This window comes from Alexandromys fortis, unplaced genomic scaffold, assembly GCF_014885135.2.
Source record: "Alexandromys fortis isolate MF-2015 unplaced genomic scaffold, M_Fortis_MF-2015_v1.1 scaffold_22, whole genome shotgun sequence".
NCBI classification, from domain to species: Eukaryota; Metazoa; Chordata; class Mammalia; order Rodentia; family Cricetidae; genus Alexandromys; species Alexandromys fortis.
In genome coordinates this window covers 520,347-542,373 of record NW_026067900.1, presented here as the reverse complement: position 1 = coordinate 542,373, position 22,027 = coordinate 520,347, and the positions used below count along the sequence as shown (strand labels likewise).

Sequence of the window (22,027 nt, the reverse complement as noted above, 5' to 3'; positions counted from 1 at the left end):
ATCTTTATATAAATTGGAATGTTGTGAGTCTTATTTGGGATCATTCAAATAAATATATGCCCAATTTGTATTTTTTTCTATTTCTTTATAAATGGTCTCATTACTTTTAAAAGAATAAAATTTCCCAGCCTAGCAGTAAGTGTAAGTATGGGAAATTTTTCCCACTTTGTGCTTTTGCAATAATCTTTGTTACAAAACCAAAAGAAACTACAAAGAAATGTAAAATGCAGGTTGTTCTCTGAAGAAAGTCTCATACTAAAAGGTCTGTAAATTTCAGGGGCTGGGTCAGAGGCTAAGAGCACTCGCCCTTCTTCCAGAGGCCTGGGTTCCATTCCTAAAACCCACATGTGGCTCATAACCATCTTATAGTTCCAAGGGATTCAATACCTTCTGGCCTCTGAGGATACTTAAATGCATGTGGTACACTGACATACATGCAGGCAAAAACACCTACACACATAAATTATTTTTAAAATGGGGTCTGTAAATACCATAATTACTTTGCATACTTATAGGAAGGAGTGCTTTCTAAATATATGTTTTTTCTTACAATCTGTGTATTTTATGTTGTTTTGAAATAATAATTGTACAGGGCTTACACTGACTTGATTCATTTCTCTTAAAGTATCATTACTATTTAACTATTTTCTTGCTTAGATTGTTGGCAGAGGCATAGAATTTTTGTATCAGATCTTGCTAATACATAGAAATAGATATTTATGCCAGATTTTCTTAAATGATTCATGGCCTTTGTTTTCATTCTCTCTATATAATCAGCTTCTTCGGGGAAGTTATTTTTGAAACAATTTTAAACTCTTAGTAATTTTTATGTAGCTATTTGAGTCTGGCTTCCCAGATAGGAACGTGTCCAATTTGGACTCTTGATTTAGTAATCCGCTGTGGCTTTAATGGTTTCAACCCCCACTCTCCATTACTGGTTCCCACTTAGGTGGAGACACATGCAGGATTTAAACTGAAGACTGGCAGAGTAGATACAATCTTACAGATTTTACCCCCCAGAATAGGTCTGAATAGCTCCGAATTGTGATAGAAGGAATGAAAACAATTTGTTTAGTATGTTACAGTTTTGAGAATGTGGTTTCATACAAATTGTTTCGTTATATATGGTGTTGAAAACTGATTTTAGAAGTCCCTTTAAAAAATAGAGTAAAATACTTGAGCCATTTGGGCAGTAGGCCTTCTGGATCAGTTTACCTCGATGTAGAAGTCAGCAGGACCAGATGCCCTCTCTTTCCTAGCTCTGTAGGTATCTGGGTTTGTTAGCATATAGATGACAAATTTTGGCCAGCTTTGAAATTATATTTGCAATAGTAGAAAAGGATAAATTAGTGCAAAAGTAATAGGAAGTGAGTAAGTGGCTTGGTTCTAAATGATGAACTGATATTTGAGATTTTATGCTTTGTAATAGATTTAAGCCTTCCCCCCCATACCCTTGGTACAGTGCTTGGGATCTGATCCAGGCTCTTGTACACACTGGGTAGGCATTCTACCCCATTTTGGACAGTTTTAAAATTAAAATATGATTTGGGCAAGTTCATGAATTGATATGACTCTTATATCCTTTTAAAATAATTGTTTTCAGAAAATGCATACATACACAGTTGATTAATAAAATCAAAGGATTTTCAATTAGAAAAGCAGTTTCTTTCTCTATTCTCAGGCCTGCTGTTTGCAGCCATCTTTCAGCTCTGCTCAGTGCACGTGTTCTGTTACCCGAGTACTTGTCAGAACTCACAGTTATTTATCGATTTGAGGCCTTATTCTTGGCCCCCTTTCTGTAGTAATTGAGAACTTTATTGTTTGCTATGCTGTTAGCTATCTTCACTTCTTAACGTAATTAGATAACAAGTTTTGGTTAATGTAGTGACTAATTTTTCTTTATTTTTCAACACTTTATTTTTCTTTAGTCATTGTCTGTTTTAAAAATTTTTAACTTTAGACATGTTTTCTTCCAAATGTTCTTATAACTCAGCCGAGGGTGGTGGATGATACTGTGTCTCTGCCTCTGTAGCAGGCTAGCTAATCGCCCTTTTCCTGAGACCTATCTAGAACCTTCTGTCCTGTGCTCCCATCTGGGATAATTGGATTCTAGGGTCACTGGGCAGCTTTGCTGTGGTTCCCTTTGTTCTCTTTATGTTAAGTCTCCTGTTGCCAGACCCAGATTCTTTCTTGGTTTATTCCTTTTTTTTTTTTTTTCTTCAGTATGTTACTTAGGTCCCTTCCCATGGGTGGTTAGTTTTTGACAATTTGCAAGTCTGGCATTTTCGTCCTATCTTTAAAAGTGAATACTTTGCTACATGTGGATTATTAGAGAAGAATTCTCTAGTTGAAAGGCATTGTTCCTTTCTTTATTTTTAAGTTTACTTTGTTGCTGTTGGAAATCTTTTTAGTTACATCGTTCAAATACATCCTTTTATTTTTTGCCTAAGTGCTCTGAAAGTTCAGAATGTTAAGTCTCTGGATACTTCTCTTTCATTTCTGTTAAATACTAAAGAGACTTTAAAAATTTTTGTTATTACTGTGTGTGCATGTATGATATGTGGGAGGTGCCTGTTTGTGGAGGTTAGAGGACACCTTTGTGGAATTGGTTTTCCTCATTCACATTTATGTAGATTCCAGGGGTGGAACGCGGGTTCCCAGGCTTGCACAAGTGCTTTCACCCTTTGAACCATCTTGCTGGCACTCAGGAGGCTTCAAATTTCATACCCTTAAGTTAAAAGTGTTTCATTGTGTATGTGGTGTGTGTGTGAGAGAGAATGTGTGTGTTTTAAATGTGATCCATTTCTTTACTGAAACTTAGTCCTGTTAGTTTTTTGTCTTTCTAGAACCCTATTAACTCAACACTAGGTAAATTAGGTAGAGCTTCTAATTTTCTTAGGGTTTTTTTTTTGGGGGGGGGGGTAGGGGGTTCTGGATGTTTCCTTGAATTTTTTCTTCTACTGTTTCTGTTGAATTTTGATAATACTTTTTAATTTTCAAGAGTGTTTCTTGGGCTGGAGAGATGGTTCAGAAGGTAAGAGCATTGATTGCTCTTCCAGAGGTCCTGAGTTCAATTCCCAGCATCCACATGGTGACTCACAATCATCTAGAATGAGATCTGATCCCATTCTAGCAAGATCTGATACAAAAATTCTATGCCTCTGCCAACAATCTAAGCAAGAAAATAGTTAAATAGTAATGATACTTTAAGAGAAATGAATCAAGTCAGTGTAAGCTGGTCACCTTTCCCCTTCCATATACTTATTTGAAATGGAGCTTTGCTCACTTGTGTGTATTTGGTTTTTATTTTAGATTTTCCACCTGATTCTTGCTGCTTTTAGGCCAGATTTTGAGTAAATAGACCATTAACATTGTTTGTTTAGTTTTTTTTTTTTTGTTGTTTTTTTTTTTTGGATTTTCGAGACAGGGTTTCTCTGTAGTTTTTTTTTTTTTGGTGCCTGTCCTGGAACTAGCTCTTGTAGACCAGGCTGGCCTCGAACTCACAAAGATCCGCCTGCCTCTGCCTCCCGAGTGCTGGGATTAAAGGTGTGTGCCACCACTGCCCGGCCATTAACATTGTTTGAAAGGGTAAAACTTCTTCCTAAAAAGCTGTTCTAAGTAAGAATCGTCACTGCACAGTCCCTTCCACCCACTCCCCTTTACCTTCTTTGCTGTGGGACAATGGTTTTACCCTGTAAAGATTTGTTTTCTGTACTTGTTTAATAAAATACTGGTTGGCCAGTAGCCAGGCAGGAAGTATAGGTGGGGTGACCAGACAGGAAGTAGAGGTGGGACAATGAGAACAGGAGAATTCTGTTAAGAGGAAAGACTCAGTCTGCGGTTGTCTGACTCACCAATAAAGGTACCAAGCTATGTGGCAGACACAGACAAGAATTATGGGCTAATATAAGAGTTAATAAGAAGCCTGAGCTAATAGGCCAATCAGTTTATAATTAATGTAGGCCCCTGTGTGTTTATTTGGGACTAAATGGATGTGGGACCAGGCGGGATAGAAACCTCAGTCAACACTCCTGGGCACCAGTTTAATTTCTAATTTGTCCTTTTTATTTGTTATCAAGTATGCAGGTACATAGGAATTCTTACCTTCTTCCACAAGAGCTAGCAAACTAGATATGGCTTCGGTGCCTTGCTTTTTGTAATTTAACGTTATATCTTGTATATCACTCCATGTTTGTGGGAATTTTTTCTTCCCTTTTTGGTTTGCTTTGTGTGATGTGCATGTATGTGTGGAGGTCAGAGGTCAATGTCAAGTGTTTTCCTTGAACACTTCCCACCTTATATTTTAATTAATTAATATAGTTATTATTGTTTGTATAGGTCTTAGAATAATTTTTTTGGGGGTCAATTTTCTCCTTCCATTGTGCATTCCAGGGATTTGAATTCAGTTCATCAGGTTTGCCATGCAAGTGCTTTTACTTGCTCAACAACTTTGGCAGCCTACCACCTTGTTTTTTGAGACATGATCTTTCTCTGAACTTGGAGCTCAGTGATTGGACTGGACTGATTGGTCAGTGAGCTCAGCTCCAGGGACCTTCCTGTTTCTTCCTCCACCTCCCCAGTGCTGAGATTACAAGCAAAATTCACCATGCCATTCTGTTGCTGCTTCTCCTCTCCTTCCCCACCCTCTCCTCCTTTTCTCCTTTTTTTTTTTTTGAGACAGGGTTTCTCTGTGTAACACCCCTGACTGTCCTGGAACTCACTCTGTAGAACATGCTGGTCTTGAACTCAGAGATCTGCCTGCCTCTGCCTTCTGAGTGCTCAGATTGAAAGTGTGCCACCACTACCTGCCATGCTCAGCTTTTTAAAATGTGGGTTCTAGTGCTAAACTCAGATTCTCAGGCTTTCAGAGAAAGCACTTTACTCACGGAGTCATTTCCTGGGCCTCATTCCCTACATTCTTTTTCTCTTCTCTCAATTTCTCTCCCATTCAACCATCCATCCATCCATCCATCCATCCATCCATCCATCTGTCTGTTGGTTTATCATTTTCTAGTGTATTCCCTTTGTGGGTGTGTTGTGGTGAAATTTAGCTGGTCTTCCATGTATGACACTGTAGGTTGTTTTAGAGTATTTTGCAGTTAACAATGATGCTACAACCAACAGCTTTGTACACATGTTATTATTAATATTTGGCTCCTTTGAGGATGAATAAACATTTAAAATTTTTTTAAAAAATATTTTATTTATTAAGTATACAGTGGTCTGCCTGTATATGTCCCTGCAGGCCAAAAGAGGGCACCAGATCTCATTACAGATGGTTGTGAGCCACCATGTGGTTGCTGGGAATTGAATTCAGGACCTTTGGAAGTGCAGCCAGTGCTCTTAACCTCTGAGCCATCTTTCCAGCCCCAACATTTAAAATTTTGATTGTGTGATCAGTAATGTGTAAGTGACTTTATAATAATATATGGATATTTGCCTGCCTTGTTATTTTCATCTCCTGTGGTTTGGCTAAAATAGTCAATCAAGGCTGTTGAAATGAAATACTTCATTAAATAAAATTATTTTTTCTGACTGGAAAACCTTGATATCAGTTGGAACTTTTCTTTGGAACTTTCTTAGTTAAGCAGTAATTTCTCATATGGTTTGGGTCAAGGTTCATATTGAGCAGTGGACTGTTGCTAATGCATGTTCTTGCAAGTGCTGTTACCCCCAGACTGCTAGGAGCCAGCTCTTTCTGAGACTTCTTCCTTTTAATTTACATTCGGTTCCTCTGTGTTGACTGTTACCTGGTGCTTCTTTAGGACAAGACAGTTCTGCGTAGGCTAGAAAGAAAGATTTCACCCAGCCCTCTGAGGTGATGGATGACTTCTAATCTCATTCTGACTCATGCAGTGAAACAGGAGGGAAGCCTGCAGCTTTGCTAGTTACCCATATGAAAGATGGGTAGTTTAGCTCCCCACCACAGCTGACTGGAGTGGGTTATGTATATGCTGAGGTAAATGATCTCAGCTTAGGAGTGACTGAGCTCCCACAGCAGATTACCTCTACCTCTGAGAAGGCTTCGGTTTATGTGTATGAACCATACAGTCTTACAGGTTTTTTTTTTTTTTTTTTTTTGTATGCCCTGACGTAATAAAGGCTGGAAGGAGACTCAGGTGATAAGGTAGGTGGCTGAGGAAGAACTGATCTAGACATGTTAACCATATCTTAAATCTTTGTGAATTAAAATCACGCGTATTCACTCCTTTGCTAAAATAAAAGTTAGAAATTTAAAACATTTTGAAATGGACTAACTTGTAGCCCCTAACAGATGTTGAAATATAGGGCAGATCATATGAAGAAGCTAGGTGTGGTTGCACATGCTTCCAGTTTGAGCACGTACGGAGGCTGATACAGCAGGATTGAGTTAAGAGGCCCACTGGAAGACCCTGTCTCGGACAGGAAGGAAAAACATACTTTATTATATTTTCTATCTGAATGTCGACATTTTCATTTGTTGCTATACTGATATGTGTTCTGACAGTGCCTTAAGAGGAGACTTCAGGCTGGAGAAATGGTCCAGGAGGTAAAGTGCATGCATGTCACACAACCATGAGGCTCTTGAGTTCAGCACCTCAGCATCCACATAAAAGTCTGTTGTGGCAGTGCTGATCTGTAGTCCCAGTATTGGGGTCTGGTGTGGGCATGAGGCAGAACAAGTCCATGGTGCTCATTGGCTGTGGCTCACCTTAATCAAATTGCTGCAGGTTCAATGGAGACCCTATATAAAAAATGAGATGGAGGGACTGGTGGTGTGGCTCAGTGGTGAAGAGTGCTTGCTGCTCTTCCAAAGAACTGGAATTTGTTTTCCAGCAATAATGTTAGGGAGTACACAAGCACCTGTAAGTTCAGCTCTAGACTGTGTGAACCTCTTCTGGCCACTGTGGGCGCCCTCACACATGTGGGGTACACGTGCATGTGTGCACACACAGGCTCACACATATCTTTAAAAATTGGGCTGGAGAGATGGCTCAGAGGTTAAGAGCACTGACTGCTCTTCCAAAGGTCCTGAATTCAATTCCCAGCAACCACATGGTGGCTCACAAGCACCCTTAATGAGATCTGGTGCCCTCTTCTGGCCTGCAGGGACATATACAGGCAAAACAGTATTTACATAATAAATAAATCCTTTAAAAAATCTTCAAAAAATCATAGAGACCCACATGTTGCACATACACTTAAAAAACTGAATAGATACCAAGGTATATTACACTGAATTATATTGGTTAACCAAGATCTAGTATCAGTCCCAAATGCCTCTGAGTTTGCTATATTTCAGTAGTTTTGGTGTTTGTTTTTCTCCAGTCTTTTAAATGTTCTTACATTTTTTCTTTTGTATTTATTTATATGTATGAATGTTTTGCCTGCATGTATGTACACCACATACATGTCTGGTGCCCACAGAGGTCAGAAGAAGATATTGGATTTCCTGGAACTGGAGAATAGGGATGGTATGAACCACCATGTGGATGCTGGGAACCAAACCTAGTCCTCTGCAAGAACAGCAAGTGCTCTCACTAGCTGAGCCATCTCTCCAGCCAAGTACTTACTTAAATGTTTGAGCTGATTACCATCTTACTAAGGTGTTTGAACCTTTTTATGTTGTCTTTCATGATGTGCTTCTAGATAGATTTTATTTCCTAAATGTTACAATAGACATGTCTGATTTTGATTATTCTAATACTAAGATAATTTTAACAATTTTGAAATAAACTTACTAAAGTCAGGTTATTTTATTTCATTTAATGTAGCTTTGACTATTTAAGTCAGGCATAGGGATTTCTGAGACACTTTTGCTGGCCAGTGCTGTCTATATATTAGAAATTCTTCTGAAATATATCTGAAAATATGTTTTTAGTGGTTTTTTTTTTTTTTTTTTTTTTTTTTTTTTTTTTTTTTTTTTTTTTTTTTTTTTTTTTTGGTTTGTTTGTTTTAGGCAGGACAGGGTTTTTCTGTGAAGCTCTGACTGTCCTGGAACTCATTTTGTAGATCATGAACTCACAGAGCTCTATCTACCTGCTGCTTCCTAAGTGTTGGGATTAAAGGCATGTGCCATCACCGCCTGGCTTGTCCCATAGCCATGTCCCATCTGGTGGCAAACAAGCAGGCTCTGAAACCAACTGTTGTTGTGTTAAAGCAGCAGGATTAAAAATTATTTCTTTGTCAGCTCTAAAATCAGTGCTTGGATCATTAGATACAAGACTCTAGTCTGTTTGCTTGGAGTCTACAAAGAAATAGTTAAATTCCTGTAAAGGTAATTGGTCTGTTCCAGAAAGGAAGGGTTCTTTTGTTAGGGGGTCATTGATCAAGGCCCAATTCAATCAGCGCAAGCAGACGTTCTGATCACTGTGTTTTCTGCTAAGAATTCTAAGGGAAAATTTCTTATCTACCCTCTGCCACGTGACTTGGTACCTTTTTCAGTATGGCATGTCCACCTTACTTCTCCCTGCTTCTCCCCACGACTCCTTAGACTTTGCCCTTCTCCCAGCATTCTCACTTTGGCTTACCTGCCTAACCATACCCTGTTCAGCTGTTGGCCAGTCAGCTTCTTTATTAACCAATGAGAGTAGTACATATTGACAGTGTACAGAAGGATTGTCACACAGCACTTGGGTTTTTTTTTTTTTTAATGTAATATAGGGAGACATTAGGAACGATGTGTTGGTAGAGGCTGCTTGTTCATTTCCCGGCTGCCCAGACCAGAAATAATCACACACAGAAACTATATTAATTGCAATACTGTTGGGCCAATAGCTTAAGTGAATTGCTATCTAGCACTTTATCCTAAACGAACCCATGTCCATTAATCTGTGCATCACCAGCCTGGCGGTGGTGGCGCATGCTTTTAATCCTAGCACTCAGGAGGCAGAGGCAGGTGGCTCTCTGTGAGTTCAAGGCCAACCTGTCTCAAAAAACAAACAAAAAAAAATTGCATCATCATGAGGTTGTGGCCTATCAGCAAAGTTTCAGCGGTCTCTGGCAGAGGCAGTCTGTCTCCTGTGGTGGCTACATGGCTTCTCTCTGACTCTACCTTCACTGTCTGTCTGTCTGTCTGTCTGTCTATCCATCCATTCCAGCCTGGCTATATTCTGTTAAGCCATTGGCTGAAAGCAGCTTCTTTATTAACCAGTGGCAATAAAACATGACATACAGAGGGGAATCCTACATCAGTAATGTTTGTACTTACTAAGAATTAATCACACTCAGGGCTGGGAACACTGTGACATTGAGCTTTTGAGTATAATACTGTTCAGTACAGAAAGATCTCCAATGGAAAGCAAGTTAGTTCAAGATAGACTGCAATGCCTTAACCTTCACTTGCTTCTCATGCCTTTGTTGGACAGCTTCATTCCTTTTGGTGGAATTCCTTAAAGCTCCCTTTCTCACTTAACTAATAGTGCCAGGAATGCTGTTGACCTGATTGGCAAATGGAAGATACTGCTTGCTGGGTGGTCATCCATCACTGTATCTTTTTAATTCTAAAAAGCTGTGTGCTTTGCTTACAGTCGTGAGTCAGAAGACACTTGTCTAGTTTTCATCAGGCAGAGCATCTGTAGTCAGAACATCTTAACTGATGTGTTTCTGGGAAAATGATTGCTCCTCTATGCTCCCATAATGTCATTTCCTCTGACCCCTTCAGTGTAGGCTTACAGTATGTCTCTTTCAGTAGTAAAACTTCTCACATGGTGGCCAGTCTCCTCTTGAGCTAGCATTCCAAACAATAGCAAGAGGAAGTGATGGATTTCTTAAGACTGGATTTGCATGGAATCACTTTGTCATTTTCAGGTGCCCAGGGCAGTCCCAGAATCAGGGAATGAGAGGCGAGAACTCTTAATGGGAACAACCACAGAATAATTAATCAGAAAGGGAAAACTGTTATAACAAATGCTTAAGCGACTTTACTAATGGGTAATTTACTTATCTAATAATTCGAGAGAGACTGATTGCCAGCCTGGAAGAAGAAAAGGACAAAGGTAAAAGGAGAAGCATGGGGAAGGTTTTCAAGGAGAAGACTGAGCTGTGCTTCCTGTCTTTCTCACCTCGGCCCTGAGTGCTTGGTTCTGCAGTCTTCCCTTGAATCTTTGCCTGGCATGTCTACGTGCTTGTTCTTCTCCCTGGATCGGTCTCCACTCAGTCCTTTCCAGTCTTCCCTGGCTAACTCTTCTGGCCCTGTCTGCCTCCTGGTGCTCTAAGAACTTCATGCTATTTTGTTCTCTGGAAACATAATAGCTATAGAGCATTACATGCCTGGCTCTTAATTTCCAGGAGAGTGGCTTAGTCTGCATCATAATTCTACTTATATTTATAGACCCTTTATGATGAATTGTAGTGAGGAGCTGCAGGCTGCGCCCTGCCACCCAGCTAGCTTTACACCCGAAATAACAACACACAAATTGTATTCTTTTAAACACTGCCTGGTCTGTTAGTTCTAGTCTCTTATTGGCTAATTCTTACATCTTGATTAACCCATTTCCATTAATGTGTGTAGCATGACGAGGTGGTGGCTTACCAGGAAGATTCTAGCCTACGTCCATCTTGGGTTGGAGCTTCATTGCGTCTCTCCAGAGAGGAGAGGCATGGCGATTGCCTCACTTCCTCCCAGCATTCTGTTCTGTTTACTCTGTCCTATCAAAGGGCCAAGACAGTTTCTTTATTAACCAATGAAATCAACACAAAACAGAAGACCCTCCCACATCAATGAATGATGCTCCTTATCCTTAAATTTTAAGAGGATAGTACTTTTACTTTGGATTTTATATGGAATGTGTGCACATGCTTCAATATTAAATACTTTGATTATATTTTTACAAATCCATAGTTAAAATATTCAGGTTTTTATTTACTACTAATGTTTAAAAATTATGTCTGCTAGTGTAAATTTAGAGTGTCAATATTTTTAAATTTAGAACATTAAATTTGTTATGAGAGAAGAAATGTAATTTTGAAATACTGCAGACAGTATAGTTGAGAGTGAGAGCAGGTTCCTATGTCTCCATTCCCCACACTGTGTTTTTTTTTTGGGGGGGGGGTTTGAGACAGGGTTTTTTGTATAGCCTTAGCTGTTCTTGAGCTCCCTCTGTAGACTAGACTGGTCTCAAGCACAGAGATCCATCTGCCTCTGCTTCCCCAGTGCTGGGATGAAAGGCGTGTGCCACTGCCTATATTATATAACTGTTTCTAACATTACTGTCTATCTGTCCAGACTTTAAAATGATTTCTTTGCAGGTGCAGATGCAGAAGCATGTAGTTTTTAAAATTATTTTTATTTTATGTGCATTGGTGTTTTTCAGCAGGAAATGGGAAGTTACAGAGAGTTATGAGCAACCATGTGGGTGCTGGGGATAGAACTTGGGACCTCTGGAAGAACAAACAACCAGTGCTCTCTTAACCACTGAGCCATCTCCCCAGCCCCAAAAGTTAAGCCCCATATAGTGAAGGTGTCTTTTAAAAACAGAAGTGAAGCCAAATGATGTGATACTTTGGCACAGTTCCAGCTACTCTGGAGGCTGAGCAGGAGAATAAGCCCAGGGAGGGGTTCTAGACTAATTTGGACAGCACAATGAGATACTGTCTACAAACACAAAATAAGGGTCAGCAACCAAAAACATGGCTTTCCTACTGTGGTGACTTAAGCCTGTAAGTCACTTTGGAAGATGAGTCAAGAGGATTGAGAATTTGGGGCCAGCATGAGCGAATAACTAAGCAGTAAGACATGGAAAAATAGCATGTTTTAGACCTACTTCTCAGTACCGTATGAACCCGAGTGTAACTTCCTCATGCCTTTTTTTTGAGTATAGTTCCTACCTTCTGGGATTGTAAAGGGTTAAATGAGGTGATAGTCATGAAAGTTGTAATAGTTTCTGGCACCATAATAACAATGGGTGCTATAGAAACATCAGATTACTATAAATGACCTTTATTTTGAAGAAGGGTATTGTTTGGGTTACTAAAATTTTTAGAGTGTTTCAGGTTTAAGATTGTGTATGGGGGTAAAGCTCTGTGTTTCCCAGTTGCATCAGTGTTTGTGGTAGTTTGAATAGTGATTTTAAGTACTTCTCACCCCCTCCACAGCCCTCCTGCTGTAGTGAGGCGCTGTTACTTATAGGCAGTGAGGTAGAATGCTTGCCTCAGATGATGGAAGGTGGGAAACACATCTGAAAATCATTGGGCGAAAATGATACTATAGTAGCACTTATTCTTTGGTTAAACCTCTTGTTTCCCTTAGGTTAACAATAATTTCTCTTTTAAAAAGAGGTGCAGACCCATGAAACAAATACAACTATTGCTTTATGAAATTTTGTGTTTTCATGCTGTATAAACTATTTGTATTATTTTAATAAATAAGAAAATCATCGGAAAAGGTTTATTTATGTTTATGTAATATGTTTGTTGTGCACCCATGTGCATGCCTGGTGCTCTTGGAAGCCAGAAGAGAGTGTTGGATCCCCTAGAACTAGTTACAGATCACTATGAGATGCCATGTGGGTGCTGGGAACTGAGTCCTCTGCAGGAGCAGTGGGTACTCTTACCTGCTGAGCCATCTCTCCAGTCCTTGTTTAAGCCTTTTAAGAAGATGAGGTAGAAAGTAAAATTGGAAGGTTTCATTTATGAAGGAGGCGATGTGAGTGCATTTCCCCCTAGTTCTAGCCCACTTTACAAATGTTAGGTTTTAGAGGGCATGCTAGAATTTTTTTTTTTTTTTTTTTTTATGAGACAGGGTTTCTCTGTAGCCCTGACTGTCCTGGAACTTGATCTGTAAACCAGGCTGTCCTCAAACTCACAGAGATCTGCCTGCCTCTGGCTTTGAGTATCGGAATTAAGGCGTGCACCACCACTGTCCAACTGGTAAGATCTTAACATGAAGTAAGCTTTCATGTTATGACCTGTTCTATTCTTAAAGTGATTGAGAGTTAAATTTTTCTTATTACATGTTGGACTTTTGGGTAATTGAATGAGGAAATGAAAAACAGGTTTTTGAAATGAGTTGCTGGGAATCAAACACAGGACTCAGCATGTTAGGCAAATGTCCTATTGCTGAGTCATAACAGCCCACCAAAAAATTGTAATCAACACTTCAAAACTGTAGCACTTTTAAACTTAAACTTTAAAATTCTAACTTCATAGCTGTAACACTCAATGAAGATAATTGTCTTACATACACCATCATCAAGAACATTTCATTTGTCATGTTTTCTGCAAAATATTTTTAGAGAACTAGGATTAGTCTTAACTGTGACTTAAGGTTATTCCTCTTAACTAAATAAAGGAAGAGTTGCTATTTACAGCTATATATGTCCTAAATGGCAAAGATAAGTGATTAAAAGAGACTTAGAAAAAAAGTACCAGATGCTTTTAATGGGAAACCAGCCTATTAACCTTTTGCAATACTGCAAAGGAGAATAAGTAATAAAGGGAACATGTGTATGTATGTTTAATTTGTGGCTAAGCCATTTTAGTTGAATCAGTTAAAATGTACAACATCATGGGTGTTAATTTAAATTCTTTTTGATAGAATTTTAGGTACACAGCCATCTGTGTAAGCTCACTCCTCAGGTGTGATTCCTGACCTCAAAACACCTGCGCAACGGTCATTTATAATCCCAGGATACCACTAGGAATTGGGGAACAATGGGAAATAACACAATCCAAATGCTGTGTTGTGTTTTTCTTTTTATTAGTGTGCAGGTCCAACAAAAGCCCTTGGGTCTGTTTGACTTGTTCAAGTGTCCACTGTGGAAGGTACGTAACATTTATTATTTATTACTCTACTTGCCTTAAAAAATTTGCCTGAAAGCTTTATATTAAAGTGTATTTAATACTTTTGTTAATCATAGCATGCCATTTTGTGGTGCTCTCAGGTTGAACACTTTGTTGTCTGATACAGAAAGGGAAAATCTAGGAGGATTTTATGCTTTTATGCAGAATTAATATTTGGTGATTTAGACAACCTACTAGTAACGTTTGCTTGAGAAAATCAAATAAGGACACTTAAATCTTGAAACAAAAGTTTAGCAAATGAGTTTTTTAAAATCTTGTTAGTAGGGTAAGATTTAAGCCCACTTCAAATAGTTACTTGATTCCCATGTTTTCATTATGTCATTGTAATCAGCATGAAGCCAGTCTTGTTCCACTTGTTATCTGCCCTCTCTACTTTCTTTATTTACTTGAATCAAATTCCAGATAGATTTTTCTGGGGGAGAAAATCCTAAGAAGAATGAAATATTTACAGATGATGGAATTACCTTTGGAAGTGGCCTGTGTATTACTTACTCCTGCCTGAGATATACCAAATATTTCACTTAAATAGTTTGCCTCTGAGACGGGATGTGGCTCAGTTAGAAGAGCACTTTGTTGGTATGAATGAAACCCTGGGTTTTGTTCTCAGCACTGCACAACACTTAGTGTGGTGGTTATTTCTGTGCTCCAGCTCTCATGAGGTAGAGGCAGGAGGATCAAAAGTTTTAAGATTATCCTTGGTCATGATCAGTCTGGATTATAGGCTATCCTTAGTTACATAAGACCCTGCTTAAAAATCAAACCAAACTGAAACAACATTTTGCTTTCATGTAGATTCAATAGCTCCCATTTCAGTCCTAAGTATGTCTTCCAATTGTTGGCTTTAAAATGCCATCACTCACTCTGTGAGTTCGAGGCCAGTCTGGGCTACAAGGGCTAGTTTCAGGACAGGCTCCAAAGCTACAGAGAAACCCTGTCTCAAAAAAGCAAACAAAATGCCATTACTTAGATATTTCAATAACTACTTCTAACTGTAACACAAGGACATTTCTCCTGCCGAAATCATCTGGTCTGAGAGGCAGGCATGATAGCTCATGCCTGTAATTCTAACAACATGGGAGGAGGACTGCTGTGAGTGTGAGTTCCCAGACAGTCTAAAGTAAAGGGTGAGATTTTTGAGCGTGACAGTGGTGGTGCACGCCTTTAATCCCAGCATTTGGGAGGCAGAGGCAGGCGGATCTCTGTGAGTTTGAGACCAGCCTGGTCTACAGAGCTAGTTCCAGGACAGCCAGGACTACCAAAAAAAAAAAACCCTCTTGAAAAACCAAAACCAACCAACCAAACAAAAAGAAATCTTTCAAAAAATAAAGCAAACAAATTCCAACTAACCACCCCTCCCAAAAAAGAAAGAAAAAGGTGTGCGTGGGGAGGGGGAAGGTCTACTTCGAATATCTTTCAGTAGTCGCAATCAGCTAAATCATAGGGATTTAATTTGTATTTATTTGGGATATTTCCCTATTGTTACTTTAAATCCACATTGCATGAAGAAAACATTTTTGTTGTTCAAATATCTTGATTTTTCTCATTGAGTGCTGGAATTGTATCCTTGCCATGAACATTTATGAGTACCTTTGGAAAAATGTTGTGTATCTTAATTGTGACTGCTGTGGTTTCAAAATCTCCAGGATCTGGGAAGTCCGAAAATGCTTTGTACAGATAATTTTTTAAAAAGATAAGTAGAAGCACTTAGATTCTGCACTGAAGAGGTGTACTCCTCCTAGCTTTGAGAGGTGAGGATGATAATGCAGTAGATACGACTCCTCTAGATGGAGCAGAGTGTACCGTGTCTAAATGTGGACAGTCGTATGCCAGTGGAAAGAGCAGGATATTTTGAGGGAAAAAAGGGGGAAAGATTAATGTTCTTGACAAATAGGAAGCAACAAACAGTTCTCTGGGCTTTGGAAAAGTAAGTTGAAATTTTCTAGACTCTGCATGGTGGATTATTTGTAATCAAAGGCAATTTCAAGTTTAGATTTTTTTTTTTTTTTTGAGTTTTGGATACAGGGTTTCTCTGTGTGTAGTCCTGGTTGTCCTGGAACTCGCTCTGTAGCCTCAAACTCACAGAGATCCACCTGCCTCTGCTTTCCAAGTGCTGGGATTAAAGGCGTGCGCCACCACCGCCCACCGTGGAAGTACTTTTTATGTAATCTAGCTTTATACTGTTAACTTCTGACTAGTGTGTTTCAGAAATTGCCAAAACATTGCTAATTTTAATGTCATCCCTCAATAATTATACTTTTATCACTGACCTTTATAGGGACATTTAATTTTACTTCTTTTATCAAAATTTCTAGTTAGTATATTGGGCTTCACCGTGATATCTTCATGCACAGATGTCAGTCTCCTTTGTTTTCGGTCACACAGGAACAGTTTAAATATAGAGGACATTTGGAAACCGCAGTATTATAACCGAACATCTTCTCTGTGTGTACTGTTTAGAGAGGATCAGTTTCCAAAGCCCTGTAGTGCTTATACCATTCATTGTTGTTGTGAAGGCATTCTTCATTCCTGTTCTTCATGGTGTGCGCTGGAAAGATAGCATATGAAGGAGGTTCCTGAGCTCCTTTTCAGTTAAACAGCAAGTGCTCCTAGCATGCAACACACTGCTATCAGTAGTGCTTCATGGGCCCAGTCTCTAAGTTATTGGTTTATTATTCTGAGTAAACAGTAGTTAAATGTATAAGGGAACTGCTAATGAAGTAACCACACACACTCATTTTGAGTCAGGATTATTTAATATAATTGCCCAGTACCCAGGTGAGAAAACAAAGTGCAGAAAGGTTACTTACTGACTTCTGTGGCTAGTGTGTGAAAGGCCTGACTTTGAAAGGCTAGTTTCTAAGCATGTACCCTTAATTGTTATTTTATTTTAAAACTAAATCTACTTCTGGAGACAGAGGATCTATGGTTTTAAAGTCTAGGGGGAAAAGGTATAAAAAAAAGAACGATTGAATTCTGAGTTGATGTTAAGGGTATAAGCTTTCCTGGAATGTAGAGAAGGCTGTACTTGAGCCTACATACTACCACTCTCCGACCCCAAGGTAAGTGCAGCTCCCTGAGCAACTGTGGCACCTTACAGTAAAAACTGCCAGCTTGCTTAGTCTGTTTATTTTGGTGCCAGTGATCCAATGTTTGTTTCACCACTTGAGGTTTTAAGTAATTCCTGTCTTCTGCAGACTGGTTGTTTTCAAAGAACTGGGATGTTTTGTGTCCTAAGGGTTTTCTAGTAGAGGTCAGGGACAGTGTTCCACAGTCTGGGAAAACTGTAGATGCATTTGGGTGCAACATGCATACGGGTGTTTACTTTGTTACAGTTCTGCTGTAATACAATGATTTGTGAGGGCTGGCGAGATGGCTTAATTGGTAAAGTCACTTGCCACCAAACCTGATCCCCCCCTGGGTAGACCCACTTGGGAAGAAGGGAACCTTCTCCCAGGGATCATATTCTGGTTTCTGCTTGTGCACCATGGCATGGAACCTCCCCCATCAATAAACACAATAAAACATGGTTTATTAAGCTTGAGTTGACTGAGTGATGATGGTGCACACCTTTAATCCCAGCACTCGGGAGGCAGAGGAATATGGATCTCTGAGTTTGAGACCAACCTCATCTATAGAATGAGTTTTAGGGCAGCCAGGGGTACACAGAGAAACCCTGTTATCAAAAAACAAACAAAACTCCTGGAGAGCCATAAAACTGATAGGAATACAACCAACTGTTGGCTGTTTGTTCACATGGAGAAATTTGTTTTTCTGAACATAAGTTGATTTTTGTTTTGTTTGGATTGTTCTAAACAAATGTGTTTCTATGAGTGTCGCTGATGAGGCCTTCAGAGGAAAGGTCATATCCAGGAGAGCAGAAACTGCCTTACTGACTTTCACATTGTAGGTGCAACTCCAGCATATGGCCCTGCGAAAGAAAGTTGATTAGTTTTGTCTATAGAGTTTCTTTACTCATTTTTTTAATAATAACTCAAGCTGGGTGTTAGGATTTTTTTAAAAAAAAAATCTTAATAAGAAAAAGCTATAGGGAAAGCATCAACATAGAAGTTAATAGTGTAATGTAAATAGTAGTTAAATAAATAATTCACCACATGGCTCATTTCTTCAAGAGTTCTCACTTTAATTTGGTTAACAATTTCATCATCTTTTACTACTTTTAAAAGCAATATTTAAATTAAAATAAAAATTTCATTTGACTTTGTAAGGTATGTGAACGGCCATGCAAAAAAACATTATGAAGATGCACAGATAACCTTGCCCAACCATAAGAGGTCAGAAAAGCAAGAGAAAGCTCAGCATACAGTGTGTATGGATTGCAGTAGCTACAGCACATACTGGTAAGTTGATATTTTCTGGAGATGGCATTGTCTTAACAAATGTGTTCTTATAAGTTAAGTTTCTTTGTTTGAAAGATTGTTTTGATAGTCTTCCTTATCTCATTGTGGTTCTATTTTCTTCTACTTCCCGAGAGGTAAATGTCAAGAATTTAGTGTTACCAGCTCAGCATTTCAGGCTGTTTTCCCCTGTAAAGTATCTTACACTTTCAGAGGAGGTTGGAGATACCCATGCCAGGTGGTGTATGCCAGTATCCCTAGCATTCTGCAGGCTGAGCAAGATCTTGAGCTACAAAGCTAGATCCTGTGTCCAAAAAGTATAGTTTGGGAGCCTTGCTGTATCCTTGTAATATAATGTGCATGTCCATTTCATGTAAATGGTAGTAAAGTCATGTCAGTTTTTTGTGGCTACTTAGGAGTGAGTTATTCAGGCTGCGAGTAATGTTCAGCAATTTCCTTCCCATGCAGTATATGCAGAGAAACTGGAATTTGCAGTTTTAACTTGTGTGTGAAGCAGTTTCTTTTACCTGATCATAAATTATGATGAACAGTTTTTCAGTTGTTTTACTTTCAATTCTTAGAGTTGCTGACTTTGTGGGGGGGCATTTAGAAGACCCTTCTAGTCTTATTTGTATTTACTAAATATTCCTTGAATGTTACATGAAGGCAGTATTGATCAGAAATGGATATTTAAAGTCCAAATATCCTCGTTTGTTGACTTGCTTTTGGTGAGATGTTTGAGACAGGATTTTGCTGTGTGACCCAGGCTGGCTCTTCCCTCAGCCTCCTGAGTGCTGAGTTTCTGTCACCACACTTGTTTCCAGGGGTTTCTCCGAGACCCACACTTTCTGTTGAAGGGCATGCTGTCTGTAACTAACTGTAGGGAGACGTCCAGCGAAAGGAAGAAAATTAGACTAGTGCTTTTCCATGCCTTTTAATGTTTTACAGGTTTAGCATAGTTAAAATTTGACTATTGAACATGTCTGTTCAAGGTTTAACAACTACTCTTTGGTACTTGAATGATAGAGCGGAAGGGAGAAGAAGCTTAGAGATGGGTGCAGATTCAGTAATAGTGTTTTCCGAGACCCAGGGCAGTGTGGAATACTCCTTCCTCCCACAACTAAGCATTAGCCAGGTTGCTGCTGGTGCTTGAACCTGGCCAGGCCTTATAGAAGATTCTACCCCAAGTCATATCCTAGCCCTCCATTAATCCCTGCCCCTTTTTATATATTAGAATGGTACAGCTTCTTGACTTACAGAATTATGTATTCTGTGTTTATAACCACTGCTTTAGTGACAGCAGAAATTCAGGTCATTCTTGAATGTCTTATCTCCCCATCACAGTCATAGGTCATATCAACCAGTGTGGCGAAGGTGCTGACAGCATTCGCTCTTGATTCCAGTCAGCAGTGTGCATGGGGATGCTCAAAAGGGAGCTTTGTCAATACAGTTGGATCTGTATGCTGTAAAAAGCTTGCTGGTGATTTTCTTGCTATTGGTAAAATTCTGAGGAAATGGCAAATCTTTGAGGAAATTTCAAGGATCAGCTTAATGGGTTGAAATTATTTCATAGGCCTCTATAAGAACATCTATTATATATTTTATTGGCTTTGCATTTTTGTTAGCTTGACATTGGAGTTTAATTTCTTTTACATTGCTGTAGCATGCAAAAGTAGTAGGCATCATTTCATGGCCGAATTGAATTAGAAAATCTTGAACCTTGGTGGAGAATGCACCCGGGAGTGGCAGAAGCTTTTTGGCCAATCGCCAGTCTTTTGTGTGCGGTAGAACAGAGCTGTAAGTGTGTAGATACCAGAGCTTCAGAAATGCAGGAAGGAAGCTGCAGCTGGAGGGGTCACATTAGCTGCATTTGTAGGCTTGAGAACAAAATGCCAGGGAACCACACTGCAAATTACACTGACATGTAAATCCCCCAAAGGAATTGGTGATTGATGTGAGTTCATGAAGCTTTGGTTGGAATTAGTTTTTTTCCCCATACCTTAACTGTTAGAGAGAAACAGATTTCTCTGAGTAGGGCATTGTGTCATTTCTCAATGTTGTTTAGGAAGTTCCTTGTACATCAGGTTTCCAATGGCTAGACTGAATGATAATGTTCAAAGGTAAAAATACTTGAATATTTGATTGTTATGCATTTTGACTTCAGCTCTTCTTCCACTTCCCCTAGTAGCTTACCCAGATTGAACCTAGCTCAGGATTGCACATGCTCAGCAAACACTACTGATTTGTGTCCCAGTCTCTTTTTATTTTTTATTAATTTGAGACAAAATTTTGCTAAAATATGCAGGCTGTCCTTGATCTTGGTCAATAGGAGCCCAGGATTTATCCTCTCAAATGCTGGGATTACAGGTGTGAGCCACTACACCCAATTTTCTGAAGCCCTCCCCACTCCTTTATGGTTGGTGTTATAAGGTATTCTGAGGCTAACAGTTGTTATTGCCTGTGTGTGTTCATGTGTGTGCACATGTCATTCCATAGTTGTTCAGATGTCATTGCCTACGTGCCATAACCTTGTTGTTTGGAGACAGGATCTCTGGGATTTAGGTTAGACAATGCTGTCTGCCCAGAGGTTCAAGGGGTCTCCTGTCTGCTTCCCCAGGGCTGGGGTTACAGATATCCCAGCTTTTACATAGGTATTGGAGATAACACAGGTCCTTGGAATATGTTCTTTGCCAACTGCACCATTTTCCCAAACCCTGCTTACAGTCTTTGTATTTGTTTTCTTTTTCCAAGAGTCTTGCTCTGCCCCTTCCTTGCATATCAAGTTATCACTGAAAATTCCTTTTTCCTAACTCCAGTTACAGGGGATAATCTCTACTGAACTCTAGCTTCCAGGACACTAGTCATTTCCTGTTCCATGTCAGTCCTCTATAAATCCCCTTGGAGACTACAGAAGCCACCTCTTAGATCTTTCTGTTTTCCTCTTTGTCTTATGCATTCTAAGCCGTGTATGTTTGAATGACGAAGGACTGGGGCAGGAGCTCAGTACTGAAACACTTGCCAAGTGTGGAAAGCCTAGTTCAGTCTCTAGTACTGGGGTGGAGAATATTTGGTATTTGGTTAGCAGTCTTTTGGGGGGGGGCTTCAATATTTATTTATTTATTTATTTATTTATTTATTTATTATGTATACAATATTCTGTCTGTGTGTATGCCTGCAGGCCAGAAGAGGGCACCAGATCCCATTACAGATGGTTGTGAGCCATCATGTGGTTGCTGGGAATTGAGCTCAGGACCTTTGGAAGAGCAGGCAATGCTCTTAACTTCTCAGCCATCTCTCCAGCCCTGGTTAGCTGTCTTTTAAAAGGGGAAAGAATGTAACAAATCTGCAATATTGTGTCCTTTGGTCATTATAAAGGGCCGAAGGCGCATGACAAAAGGCAAACACTCCCTTCTGCGGATAGGCAGGGAGCCCCTTTTAATTCTAATGTTAGCAGAGCCTCAGAGAGAAGGCATTCATGGTAATCCTGACATAAGCAGAAGAGAGAAAGCATATATACTAATTCTGATAGAAGAGAGCCTCCAAAGGGAAGGCATATACAGTAAAAGTTGTGGTTTGGCACAAGCCCACTCCCTCAGAAAATCCAGCTGACATGAAACAGATAGAGGATGATTTCAGTACTGAAAATCTTCCCAAAACTTTTATTTATTGGTTCAGTTTATTGATCATCCTGTTCCCTTCCTGATACAAATGGAATTATATGTGGTATACGTTATTGCAGTTTAAAAGAAGCACAAATTAAAATTAGTTTTATGTAAATAGACATATGATGGCAATAGATTAAAAATACCAAATAATTTGTTGATATCTGACTTAGTCAGCTTTTTTTTTTTTTTTTTTTTTTTTTCGAGACAAGGTTTCTCCGTAGCTTT

At 39.3% G+C, this 22,027-nt stretch overlaps 1 protein-coding gene across 4 annotated transcripts in view; it reads left to right on the top strand.

Annotated features, from left to right (window-relative positions):
- Window positions 1-22,027, top strand: part of Usp3 (ubiquitin specific peptidase 3) — a 72,977-nt gene that overhangs the window by 10,304 nt on the left and 40,646 nt on the right. For 2 of the 4 annotated variants that reach the window (XM_050126116.1, XM_050126127.1), the window contains exons 2-3: window positions 13,683-13,743; window positions 18,009-18,140. In XM_050126116.1, coding sequence (XP_049982073.1) covers window positions 13,683-13,743; window positions 18,009-18,140 — 193 coding nt within the window. Of the gene's footprint in view, window positions 1-13,682; window positions 13,744-15,425; window positions 15,531-18,008; window positions 18,141-22,027 lie in introns of all 4 variants that reach the window. The other 2 variants (XM_050126147.1, XM_050126137.1) reach the window with 2 other exon arrangements.